Below are 13,852 nucleotides of genomic sequence, written 5' to 3'. Positions count from 1 at the left end.
TATATATATATATATATATATATATATATATATATATATATATATATATATATATATATATATATATAAGTTCGGCTCATTTGGTTCATGTACCAATTTCAACGAATTAATTACTGAATCGAATCTTGAACTATTTTTGAGTTGGTTCGGTTCATTGTCAGCTCTAAAGATGGGAGTTAAATTCTTTCCATTTACAAAGCTGAGATACATAATCAATCCTTGACATTTACAGTAATCCTTATGAACTAGTTAATTATTATTTTTTTGTTTAGGGGATGGTACTCGTTTAATTTTAAGTAGTTTATTCTAAAAAATAGTATTTCGAATATTTGTTATCGTAGTGAAGAAACTTACTCGCAAAAATCACGACAAGTTCAGAGTTTCAAATCACTTGAAGGAAGAAAAAAAATCAATCAGTTCTTTGAATGAAAACAAAGGTGAGTGAGCAAAGAAATTGTGCTACGTCGTTCGCTATCATTTCGTGAGACTAATATCAAGATTAAATTAATAATAATAAAAATATATGATTTAATTGATATTTTTGTCAACTTTATGAATTCATGATGAATTCTTAGAGCCAATAACTTAAAGGAATGGGCTTCGAGAATCACTCAACTAAAGCCATTGCAAGTTCCAACTAATTAAAATTTGAGTGATATTTGTCAATAAAATAAAATAAAAAATGGAAGTGATATATCTAATAAATCAACTTTTATGTCTCCTACCGAACTATTTTTAAATTTGATTTAAAAGTTCCACATGTATTATGGCTTCAAGGTGGAAAGATGACAAAGTCTTGTTAATAATTGATGAAGACCAAAAGGTTCTTCAACATTGAAAAGTTTAAGTTTCACAATATAAAAACATAGAAGTTTTTGTACTTCCTTTTATATTAATTTATAATAAAGAAAAACTATATAATCGATTTCCGTGTCCTTATATGTTGTAAAAGGTATACAAATGAAAGAATTAAATAAAAAGATATTAAAAATGATAAACTTTTGAAGTCGATTTTAAAAACCTTCTTTAATTTGGTTTTTCACGAGAGAATGAGAGCGAGTGACAGAGAGAATGAGAGAGGTATCCGACCGTGGTTTCACCGTGAGCGGTCATGATGGCGCTCCATTTTTCCGGAGGAGAGGTCTAAGCTGAGTGCCACCAAATGGGGGGATGGGGATAATTGGCTTGATGTGAGACCACGAAGGAGGAAAGCATTGTGATAGGGTGATCGGGGTCAGGTTCGGCAGTGGGAGGACAAGCGGTTCAGAGATTGAGAGGAAGATGGTTTGCGGGACGGGTTATATGGCAGCGATGTAGATTACTGGTACCAAGATAGATTTTTTGACCTTTTTGATGAGTACTCGGAGGAGGAGTGGAATCAGGTTGAGGTTAGGAGGCGTGATGATGGTTTGCGGCGTCGGGAGGAAGGAAATAGTCATGGGGAGAAGGGCATGCGCATGCACCTAGATGGCAGCCGTAAGCCTTATGTGCATGCGGCCATTAACACCAATAAGGAGCTTCCTGACGATCCTCAATTTCGACGGTTTGTAACTTTTTATTTTACCAATTTTCCCTCAAACTATCAAATTTTTATTTACAGAAAGGTTTTGAGGTATGTGGTATGCTGGAAGAGGTGGTTGTTCCTAGTAGGCGTAATGTTAATGGGGAGCTCTATGGTTTTGTGAGGTGTTCTAATGTTCGTGATGTTAGTAAATTGTTGAAAGCAGTGAATTATGTTTGCTTTGATAATTTTAGAGTGAAGGAAGGGGTTGCTAGGTTTGATAGGGCGGCTGCGAAGGAGGTGGAGAAGGTGGGTGAGGGAGCCAGAGATTGTGTAGAGGAAAAGGGGGTTCTTGTGAAGGGTGTGGGTGATGGGAAGAAGGTCGTCGGTGAGGGAGAAAAAAGAGTGACTGAGGGTGTAGTGCAAGATGGGAAGAAGGTGGTTGGCGAGGGAGAAAAAATAGTGAGCATGGGGGTGGTGCAGGATGGGAGAACGAGAGGGGGTGAGGGTGAAAAAAGTGTGATAGTGGGAAAGGTGAAGGGGGGCGGAGGTGGATATGGTGGAGGAGAGAGTGGGAGCGATGGGGGTGGTGAGGGTTGGGGAGGTGCGGGTGCGGTTCAAGAATGGGAGGGAAATTGTAACACCCCGTTTTTTCAACTTGAATTTTTTTGCATAAATCAGAGTAAACAAGTAAAAACAGGATGCTACACTTCTTTCAAATCTGAATATAGTAAAATTACTAATTATCTCAATCATCAAATTAAATCTTATTGCAGCGGAAATTATTTCAACGTTTAAAACAACCTTGACACAAAGGCCTCAAGGTAAAATCTCATAAAATTATTCCAACAACATATTCATAAAACTTCACAAAATAATACGTAAGGAACATAAAGCAACAATAAAATTCTCATCCAGTTACGTATCAGAGCACCTAAGACACACATGAGAGAATCCACTCACGACCGCAACTATTCTTGGTTACCTGCAAGTTAGCCAATTGTGAGGGCAACATTTCCAAGCAGAAGGGGTGAGATTTTACATTCAATAATAATAAGCATTTAATTCATCAAATGCATATAACAACTTAAACCTCATAAATTAATAATAATAATTCCTCATATAGTACTTCATTAATAGCTCAATCAACTTCTAATCATCATTAACTTCATATTCATCACATTATATACATCATCATATATCACATAATAATCAAATCATAAACATCATCATATAACAACATAATCATCACATCATAAACATCATCGCATCAAGCCCTCAACGTAAGAGCAAAAGCTCACAGGGCATCAAGCCCTCAACTTCAAATGAGTATGCATGGACTCAACAACTTACAACTTGGACACCATCAACAACTTATATGACTCCAATACTTTGGAAAAACATCTTACAACTTTGTAACTTAGACCAACACTTGTAACTTAATGACAATAATGGTTCAACAACAGCAGAAACAACAACATAAACATCTTGCAACATAGAAACATCAATAATAACAACTTGACTGATATAAACAATAATAATTTCTATATCATACATTTTCAACACATTATATAAATATCTTAAACTAACCAACAATCATTAATCATTTGATTCAGGCTCTCTGTAAGTCTATAACTTAATAACAACTTCCATTCCTATCCCAAGATAAACTCACAACATAGGTTAAATACTCTTAAACACCTTAATTGAACTCATAGTACTTCTAGTTTTGAGGTTTGGAATTTTCAAGTCAAACCAAAGTCATTGAAAAGCTAACAAAATTATCTAAAACTTTCATGTTTACACCAAAACCCAGTTCAAAGCGGAAAGGGGTGAAAAATAGTGAAATATGAAGGATCTGTTTCACAAAAATCGTGCCACATTTTTATGCCCAGAACCATTGAACTTTCGGCCAACAAAATCGTGCCACTCTTGCAAATTCGTGACACGTTTTGACAGCATCAGGTCCAGAAATCTGCTTCTCAAAAAGTGCGATTTTCACCATTTCGCGCGTAAAATTCAAACCGTTAATCAGATTTTGATGCCGTTTTCGCCTCCACTCTCCTGACACTTGACTATATCATAATCTACAGCTATTTCAAGTCTCAACAATCCTAAGAATCATTTTCCCAAACCTCACATAATCCCTTACTTGCAAAAACGTTTAGACACCGACTTTTCAAGCGAAAATCTCAATTTTCATCAACTAAACCCCAAAACTGGTTCTAATCATTGTACTATGAATAATATAAGGTCTGAACACTGTTTCTTCATTAATTCAACAGGTTTCTATCATCTAATCAACCAATTACAACTTCTAACCCTAATTTCCCAAATTCCCAAAACTACAACCTACATCATGTCAAATCCAATTTTCAGAATTATACAACTTAGAATTATGGAAAGTTAGTCCCACCCTTAGCTTAGATTGATCGACGAAGGACTCTACCACTTTCTCTCCTATGACTCTTCTCTTTTCTTGGTTTTCTCCCTTTTTCTCCAAAAACAGGTTTCACGTAATCCTTATTTTCTAATTCTAACTCTCCCCTTTTATATAAATCCTTAACCTACTTATTTTCTCTTAATTTCAAATCTGCCCCCAAAGCCACATAATTCTATTTTAATTATATTTCTCCACTAAATAACATATATATTTCTACACTAGATAACATTTATATTTCTATACCAAATAACATATATATTATACTAATAAATACTAATATATAACATAACAAAATATCACTCATCAAAATAAATCGACTAAATTATAAAAAGACATCTTAACTCAATAAAATAAATAAATATTAAAATAGGGCGTTACAGAAATGGGAAGGAGGTTGGTGGTGGGAAGAAAGACAAGGGGAATTTGGTTGGGGGACAAATTCATGTACGGTGACAACCTTCAATCCAAAAATTGGTGTCAATGTATCGGTCCCGAGAGGAGGATTTACAGTGGGCTCGAAAAGGTTTTATGGCTACGGTAATTAATGGTGAGGCTATCCCGATTGTCCGAAATAGAATTGATGATGCGTGTTTTGAGGACATTAACATAATTCCATTGGGAGCAGACATGGTATTTATCCATAGTTTATCTGATGCAGATGTTTCCACTATTATTACTGAAGCTCGGGATTTTTTTGCTCATTTTTTCACTAATATTGTGCATTGGGACAAGAAGGTGGTTCTGTTTCAAAGGGGTGCAGGGTTGAGGTTGTATGGCATTCCGTTACATGCATTGAATGAGAGCTTCTTCAAACTTTGTGTTCTTGATTGTGGTCGGTTTCTAAGTTCTGATCCTTGTTCAATGGAAAAAGAAAGATTTGATTTTGCCCGGGTTTTGATAGCGACATCCTCTTTGGAAATTGTTAATTGTACATAGTCGCTTTTGATAGATGGTCAGTTGGTGGAGGTGAAGATTATCGAGGAATGGGGTTTTAATATTGGTGAAGACGCGTGTCTCATGGAAGATGGGGATGGTCTCATTCTTCGCAGTCAGATCACGAAGACTTGAGGGTGGACCCAAAACACAGTAATAATGCATATTTTTTGGTTGACAAAATTGTGAATGAGTTAGTGGATGTGGAGGGTACTGGTGTGCCTAAGGAGGATATGGCGATGTCGGTTGAAATAGAAGTTGTGAATTGTGAGGTTGAAAGCATTCCGGTGGCGGAAAAAACCTATGGGAGTGTCAACTCGGCAACTGAACCATATCTGGCTATCTCTTTCTAGCGTGTAGAACAGCCGGTCGGGTGCATTTCTGGTAGTCCTATTAACAGTGTTCGATGTCAAGGTGACGCTCCTGTTGTTGATGGTGTGGTACGCCCTTCAGATTGTGATGGTCATGCACATGTGGCCTCACGTAATTTTAGGTTGGTTTCTAAGAAGTGGGTTGCGACACTCGCACAACTTCTTGCCCTCCACAGGCGGCTCGTTCAATTGTATCTAGTATGTGGAGCTTGAAGTGGTTAAGTGATCAACATCATAGTGAAGTCGAGGTTGTTTCTTGAACTCGTAAAAATATAAAAAAAAAAAAAAAAAAAAAGGTGGTGCGATCGAAGGAACATATTTCTAAGGCAGACATTAATCATCAGAAGTGCATGAAAGTGGATGGGGTGTTGCGTCATTCAGTTCATAATTTAATAAAAGTGGCAAGGCTCCCTAATAAAGATCGGACAACAGTTATGCATATTTTGTAGAAAAATGCATTTAAGTATCAAGGCTCAGTTCAGCTGAAAAAGGCGATGATGATGATCTCTAAAGATTTATCTCAAGAAGCTTCTTCTTCAAGCTCGGTTAATAATGATTAAAAGCATTGGGTGGTCATGTGTGGGAGTGAGAAGGTGGTGAGGGAGGATGTGAGGAGTATAGGTGAAGCAATTGGTGTTCAGTTTAGTGGGAACAATAACATATTTAGGGTGTTGGCAAGGATGGGGAAGGGGATGAGGAAGGTGTCGGTTGAGGGTGAGGGAGGGTCAGGGGGTAAGATTGAGCATGTATCCAATTCAAACTCTAAGGTCCTAACACATATTAACACTAGTGTTTGTAGGAGGTAAGATTGAGCATGTATCCTCTTTGGCACATCCTTGCTCCTCTTTCTTATCCAAGGCGATATCAACCCTTTTATCTTTATTCCTCTCTCCCCTATCTCCCTCACATAATCCCTCTTCTTCACCACCCCCTCCCCTTCTCCACGACACATTTCTTTTCATCTTGAACATGACTATAATGAACAAGCACAAAAACCTATACGCGGACATTTCTATTTTTGAGACAAGTACACATCGAACAATATACCACACACATCAAACCCTTTCCTTAATTCAACATACAAAAATTGCTTTGGAACATTGGTGAAATATAAGGAAGCGACGCCAGTCTCTCTTTGATCATGATTTCGCCATGCATCGTGAATATGATGATTGAATCATATTTGTTTAGCCATGCATGACTAAATTCCACGTTAATAAAACTTTTCTAGATGGTGTGATCCAATTACCACTACGATCGCTACTAAAGGCAAACCACAGTCGACTAGTCTTTTGCGAATGTACCCATGAGCGCCCATTCCTTGACCCCGTAACCACAAAACCCTAACCTCTGAACCATGTTGAAGTCTTCAACCCTTTGATGACTATTGATTCTCCCCCTTGCCGCGAGAAACTCTGAAACTTGGCATGTCCTCGATCATCCTCCCATGACCCATATCCTCCCCTCCCCCACGTTATATCTCACCCTTAGTGGAACCCTTCCGCTCCCATGATGTCTCACCTCTGGCGAAATTGCATATTTTGTAGTGGTTTTATCCTAAAATTGCATAATATTATTTACATAATATAAGAAAATATTCAATCACAACACTTTCATGATAAGTTGTGATTTTATTTCATAATATATATTCACGAATATTCAAATAATTAATTATGTGACTGGAACACCATGTAAATTCTTTTTACATTTTTTTATTTTGGGGAAAGTTCTTTTTACATTGTCAATTATACTAATTAAAATTTTAATTCAATGAACTTTGATATTGGGATAAGTAGAAAGTTAATAAAAAAAAATGATTTTGTTCCACAACTGTTTTTGAGTCCCAAAACTTCATATATTCTTTTGCAGTTACACTTGTTCTATAAACAATCAACGAGACTTGGAAAGCTTAACGACATCCTGCAGTGTCCGTACACATTTTTTCTTAAGATACTATGCATAGGTTTATAATTATTATTTTATTTAATTAGGTTATAAGCTTTTGTTTACGATGTTTCATTGGCTATATGAAAACTCCTTAGTTTAACCATTCAATCATTTCAAAACCAAGTTGATAATTTTTTTTAACTTACTTTACATTTCATCACTTTTAAGACATTTTAATTATTCTTTGGTCTTTTGGGGGGATGGGGAAGGATCAATGTTTTGCCGTTGTTTTCCTTGCATTCTTATAGTGGCTTTTATAATGTTGACATGCAATATAAATTTCATATCTATGAAATTATTGTGTTGTGTTGTACTTTTTAAGGTTTATTTTTTCTATCTTGTTTTACAAAAGGTTTGGGAGAAGCATGTGCAATGGTGCTGAATCTCGAGGAAATATAAATGGTGAGGTAGTGATATCAAAGGTTGAGAATTGCCATGAAGAAAGAATGCGAAATACAGAAGGTAGTGAAAGAGCTTGCAATTGTGGCACTGGTCTTCTTCAACGTATATATCTTCATCTTAGTACTCTTCTTCCTACCATTTCAGTATCCGAGGTTAGTAATCTCTATCTATCTATCTGTCTGTCTATCTGTCTGTCTGTTCGTGTTTTTGTTATGTGGACTGAGCAAATTTTTTCTCATGTTTTCTAAACTTGTTTGTTGGGTTTAAGAACATTTTGAAAACCTAACATAATATCATATAATGAACTAACTTTTTTTGTTGACACATACACATATAACAAAAACAGAATATAGGTGTCATGGGATCCATGTCCAACCCACACACCTAAACTATGTCCCAGTACTAACCACTGCACTTCAACAACATAAGGGGCACATAATGAATTTAAGGGTTTCCATAATTAATGTTTGTAAGGTGACTAGAAGAACATATACATTTATAGCAAAATGATAATGATATTTATGTGAAAAATATTGTAGGTTTAATATAATTTTTTTAACCAACCGACATCAGTCTTAACAAGCATGAGTAATAATGTACCAAAAAAGCATGAGTAATACTTGGCTTAAAAAAAAAAAGGCCATGGTATGGCGTCACCTCGTGAAATTGTTCAAATAGGTAGGAAGCCTCCTTTACCGGGATGGGTTAAGTTGAATACGGATAATTCTTATAGAGGTAATGGGTTACCCGGTTGTGGTGGTGTTAACCGTGGAAGTGATGGTGAATGGTTGGATGGCTTTGCTAAAGGTGTTGATATGTGTAGCGCCTATATAGCAGAGCTTTAGGGAGTGTTTGAAGTATGTGAATGTGGATTTTCTAGTGGTTTCTAGTGTCCTTTCTAACAACGAGAGTGGAAGCCTTGGTTGTGAAGATTCGTTGATTGCTTGAGTTGGAGTGGGAGATAGTGAGACTCTTACTGTGAAGCCAATCAGTATGTTAATGTCTTGACAAACTTCAGATTCTTGAATGTCGATATTGTTTATTACTAGAGTTCTCCAACTCAATTATCTCTTTTGGTTGGCGTTGATATTAAGGGATTTACGGCCCCGCGTTTAGCTATAAATGTCGTTTTGGTTGACTCATTTTACTTTCTACATGAAAACTCTATTTATTTTACACCGACAAGAGTAAGAAAAATATAATCTCTTATAACTAAGTGATTGCTTTCAAGTGGTTAATGAGTTTCACCAAATGACGAATCATTTGAAAAAAAAACTAGAGTTTGATTTTTGGTCAAACCGATTCTGAATTACTAGAGACCCCTTATCTTATGTGCCGGAGGGTTAACACACAAAATATATATATATATATATATATATATATATATATATATATATATATATATATAATCTCATATTGTTGCAGTCGGTTATGTATGCCACACACGCTCAGGCATTAAGAAGATTTATGATCATTAGATTATCGTCGTACTCCAAAAAGTAAGCAGATATTTTTTTGTAAAGATTAAAATTACTAAGCCTTAAGTAAACTAAAACTACTTATTTTGATCACATACTCTTTCAAATCACAAATTCATATCCTTAAGTACTTTGTCATGAATTGGATCTACAACCTTAATTAAATAATTAATCTTTTCTGTTGTACGATGAGCTAATACAAATGAACTTCAATAGAAAATTGTAAACACAAAAAAACACAAATGGAAGACATGCCCATGAATCAGATTTTGGGTTTCCATCTTCATTGTTGTGAATGAGTCAGCAGTGTACTATTCCATATTATTTAATTAATACTACTATATATTACTATTATAATACTACTATTTTTTTTACAATATATTATGCGCGTGCGTGTGTTTAATACAGTTCATCATCATAAACCATGTCTTGTTTTATTTTTTTGAAAGAAAAAAAAAAACATGTCTTGTCCTTCATAGGGTTTGTCCATAATTATTGAATATTTTATTTTTGTCTTTAAATAAATAAATTATGACTATGATTATGTTGTTCAATACTATGCTTTTAAAGCATCCATCATTTCTTTAACATTAAGTTTTAGATTCAAATGATTGTTGTTTTATATGACCCCCTTTTTTTCCTACTATAAATTTATGATGACGTCATGACATGGATCATCTTCCCTTAAAAAAAAAATGTAGAACCATATCCTAGCTAGTCTAAACTCTAATTGTCTAGGATGCTACTAATAATATTATGAGAGAAGTGAGATTTGGGAGCAACTTTTACGGTACATTATTATTATTATTATTATTATTATTATTATTATTATTATTATTATTATTATTTCCTTTTATTCATTTTCACTTATTGTGTCTCTTTCTTCCTCTTAGCTACGTTATCTTGTTATTTTCTTAAAAAAGAAAACATCTTATTATATTCCTATAATGTGACGAGTTAAGGTTTGAATTCTATTTGAGAAGGATGTTTACATTTAGTGGCCTACATTCATCATAAAATAGTACCTCTACTCTAGGGAACTTAACCAAAAAAAATACTTCATTAATTCTACATTAACAATCTAAAAATAAATCATAGTGTTGTGAATTCGTTGAAAAATCACATCAATAAAATACTTGATGTGTGGAGAAAAAATAATCAAGAAACCAAAATAAAGTGGGAACAGTTATAAAATCACAAGCAAAAGTAGAAAACAACGAGAGAAAGAAAGAGAGAACACACGAAATTTGTTTACCCAGTTCGGTCCAATACTGACTTAGTCTGGGGGGAGAGAGCAGCTCTCCGTTCCACTATAATGATGATGAGTAACTTTACAAAGAGATATCAAAAGGTTACAAGAATTAGTCTTCAAACTTAATTCTACCCAAAGTCTCAATCTCTTCCCGTGACCAAAAGACTCAATCCTAATAGGGTTTCCCAAGGTGAATCAAACCCAACCTTAGTGTTTGTTGCCAAGAACAAACTCTACAAACCCTAGTTTTTGTTTTGGCTTCTAAACCCTTGTTTTCAGCTCTCTACTATCTCAAGGTTTCATCTGATACAAGGTCTATATTTATAGAGAAATATAACTTGAACAGATATCACGCTGAAGATACTTTTTTTTTTTTTCTCCTTCAGCACAAAATATATTTGCATCAAATCTTCCTTCATGCACAAAAATATATTTATTGTTCATAAATATATTTTTAGCACAAAATATGTTTGAAACAAATCATTTATATTTTTAGTAACAATATATTTCATCCAACAAATTTTGAGTCATATTACAACACATAGAATGTCGATAATATTTATAGAGATGTTTAGAAAGTGATCTCAAACTGAGAATATAGTAAGATATGATGATTAGATACATGTGTAATTTTTTATTATTTAGTTAATGTATAGTACGTATTCTCCATTAGAATTGCTCATTTCATGGACCTTTTGCCAGCAGTTTTACTTGAAAGTTTGGCATGGGTTAGTTTTTCATAATACGCACACACTTTCTTCCCTAAAAAAATGGTTATAACTTTCTAAGTGTTTCCCTAAAAAAAAAAAAAAAAAACTTTTTAAGTGTTTATATATAAAAGTTAAATAAGTGTACTTCTGAAGTAATTAGTTTTTTTTTTAAGGATTTAATATCTTTTTGATGAACAACACAATAGTAATTAGTAAAATTACAATACTTTTTGTTTAAATATATGAAATGACAATTCAAATAATTTGCATGCAGGTGAAAGAAGAGCTGCGATCGCTCTCAAAGATTGCGTGTCCCATAACAATGACAGGCCTAATGATGTATTCTCGGTCAATTATCTCAATGCTTTTCCTTGGTCGACAAGGAAAAGCAGAGCTAGCTGGCGGTTGCCTAGCGCTTGGTTTCGCCAACATCACCGGAAATTCCATTCTCAAAGGCCTAACAATGGGAATGGATCCACTTTGTTGTCAAGCATATGGAGCAAAAAGATGGTCAGTTCTAAACCAAACACTTTTCAGAACACTCTCTCTCCTCCTACTAGTTTCAATTCCAATTTCGCTTTTATGGCTAAACATGGAACCACTCCTTCAATTACTAGGTCAAGACCCTAGTGTCACAAAAGTTGCACAAATTTACATGCTCTACTCAATTCCTGAACTATTAGCTCAATCTTTTCTCAATCCATTAAGAACTTTCTTAAGAACTCAAGGCTTAACAACACCAATTACTATGATTGCATCAATTGCAGCACTATTACACCTACCAATAAATTATTTCCTAGCTACATACTTAAAATTAGGTGTAAAGGGTATTGCATTAGCCACCGGAATGAATTCAATAAACATAACATTAGGATTGTTGGTTTATATTGTTTTCTCAAATAAACCACTTAAGCCATGGCAAGGTGTTAATATATTTGACTCAATTTTTCATGGTTGGAAACCATTGCTTAGCCTTGCAATTCCTAGTTGCCTTTCAGTTTGTTTAGAATGGTGGTGGTATGAAATAATGCTATTTCTTTGTGGTTTATTAAGTAACCCTCAAACTTCGGTTTCTACAATGGGGATACTTATTCAAACACTTGGTTTTCTGTATATCTTTCCATATTCACTTAGTGCATCTTTGACAACAAGAATCGGTCATTCGTTAGGGTCAGGACAGGCCTCTCGAGCACAAGGAACAGCTATAATTGGAATTTTGGTCGCATTTTTACTTGGAGTTTCGGCTTTTATTGGATCGATTTTAGTGAGGAAAAATTGGGGGAAATTATTTACCAACGAGGTACAAATTATTGATATGATAAGAAAAGTACTTCCGATTTTAGGGTTATGTGAAATTAGCAATTGGGCACAAACGGTATCGTGTGGGATTTTAGCTGGCACCGCACGTCCTTATGTTGGTGCTAGGATTAATTTGTGTGCATTTTATTTAATTGGGTTACCGGTTTCAATTTTCGCTTCATTTGTGTACAAATTTGAATTGGTTGGTTTGTGGTGTGGAATGTTGGCAGCACAAGTTTCTTGTTTTTGTATGATGGTGTATACATTGATTCAAACTGATTGGGAGCAACAAACTAGAAGGGCATTGGAGTTGGCTAAAACATCAACGGAGCAAGAAAGCGTAATCGATGAGGAAAGTGTATTGCTTGATTCTCTTTAAGTGAATGTTTAGATCTGCGTTTGAAAGTTGCAAAATTGCATTCCAATGCATGTAATTGCGGAAGTTACAACTTTTTGTAGCCGCGGTTCCAAACATTCTACAAGGCTTATAATGCTATTAGAAGCATTTTTTTCCCTTTCAAATTACACTTTATTAATAGGTGGATTTTGTTCAAATTTCATTGATATGAAAGAATACTCAATTCCATTATATTTTCAGTGAAATTCATGGAATACCCCCTATGATAAAGTGTTAATTTTGAAGAGTTTGCTTTTTAATCAATGAGATTTTTATAATTTTGAAGAGTTTAGCAATTTTTGTTTAGTGATGGTAGTCTTTTTGAGTGTAAGTTATTTTCCTTTTTGAGTAATTTTATTCATTGTTCATTCATTATTTGTAATAGGCAATTCAATTTGTAAACTTGCTGGTGATTAATTTTTTTCCATGATACATATTCACTATTGTGTGCAAAGGAAAAGCTAGCGGCATTGTGAACAACTCGTTCACAATCAAGCTTTATCAATATTGTTCAAGTGTTGATGGAATTGGAATTAGTATTAGTTTGTTATGGAGTAACATTAAGTTGGTTAGAGGATTCATTTAAGTTTGATTATATTAATAGGTCAAATACATCCTCCGGTCCTTTAAATTTCTTGTTTGTTTCAGATAGATCTTTTAAGTTTCTAAGGTTTATGTTGAATACTACTAATTCCATGTTGAATGATTTTTTTTTTTGTTTGGAATGTTATTCATTTGTCCTCAATCTATGGTAAGAGATACAAAATTGACAAAATAGAGGTAAAGATTAAAAAGGATTGCTCATTGATCCTCATTTTCTAATCCCCACGATGTTTAGTGTTGGGAATTTGTCCCTAGTAACTACATGATTTATCCTCTTGCAACATAGTTTTGAAAGATATATTACAACAGAAGCATGTAAACAAAGGTATATTAAGTTTGCCAGATTTATTAAAAAAAGTTTTGAAAGTTTTTCCATTCAAAGAAAAACCCAATTTTTTCTTTAAAACATTTTGCTACTGTATTTTTCAAAATTTAATTTTCTTCTACTAAACTTGCAAAATTTCGCATTTGAAAGAAACATTAGAACATCTAGTAGTTTGGGATTTTTTTTATAAG

The 13,852-nt window shown here is 34.3% G+C and overlaps 2 protein-coding genes across 2 annotated transcripts; both read left to right on the top strand.

The window, feature by feature from the left end:
- The first annotated feature begins 766 nt into the window (after positions 1-766).
- LOC120579871 (heterogeneous nuclear ribonucleoprotein A0-like) lies at positions 767-4,397 on the top strand. The gene is made up of 4 exons (XM_039832604.1): positions 767-823; positions 1,359-1,547; positions 1,601-2,111; positions 4,315-4,397. Exons 1-4 carry the CDS (start codon positions 767-769, stop codon positions 4,395-4,397), a joined length of 840 nt encoding a protein of 279 aa, XP_039688538.1.
- A 6,905-nt stretch (positions 4,398-11,302) lies between these two features.
- LOC11424035 (protein DETOXIFICATION 53) lies at positions 11,303-12,744 on the top strand. The gene has a single exon (XM_024781770.2). It carries the CDS (start codon positions 11,306-11,308, stop codon positions 12,713-12,715), a length of 1,410 nt encoding a protein of 469 aa, XP_024637538.2. The 5' UTR covers positions 11,303-11,305; the 3' UTR covers positions 12,716-12,744.
- Positions 12,745-13,852: the final 1,108 nt, after the last annotated feature.

The sequence above is a fragment of the Medicago truncatula genome, chromosome 4, assembly GCF_003473485.1.
Source record: "Medicago truncatula cultivar Jemalong A17 chromosome 4, MtrunA17r5.0-ANR, whole genome shotgun sequence".
NCBI classification, from domain to species: domain Eukaryota; kingdom Viridiplantae; phylum Streptophyta; class Magnoliopsida; order Fabales; family Fabaceae; genus Medicago; species Medicago truncatula.
The sequence above is the reverse complement of the archived record's forward strand: the minus strand, read 5'-3'. Positions and strand labels throughout refer to the sequence as shown.

What these genes read in the sequence shown, in the direction of transcription:
- LOC120579871 (XM_039832604.1), top strand. Translation starts at nt 767, where the DNA reads ATGGCTTCAAGGTGGAAAGATGACAAAGTCTTGTTAATAATTGATGAA. An exon ending in TAATTGATGAAGACCAAAAG is followed by an intron (nt 824 to 1,358) that starts GTTCTTCAACAT and finishes CTTTTTGATGAG; the next exon opens with TACTCGGAGGAGGAGTGGAA. An exon ending in ATCCTCAATTTCGACGGTTT is followed by an intron (nt 1,548 to 1,600) that starts GTAACTTTTTAT and finishes TTTTATTTACAG; the next exon opens with AAAGGTTTTGAGGTATGTGG.
- LOC11424035 (XM_024781770.2), top strand. Translation starts at nt 11,306, where the DNA reads ATGCAGGTGAAAGAAGAGCTGCGATCGCTCTCAAAGATTGCGTGTCCC.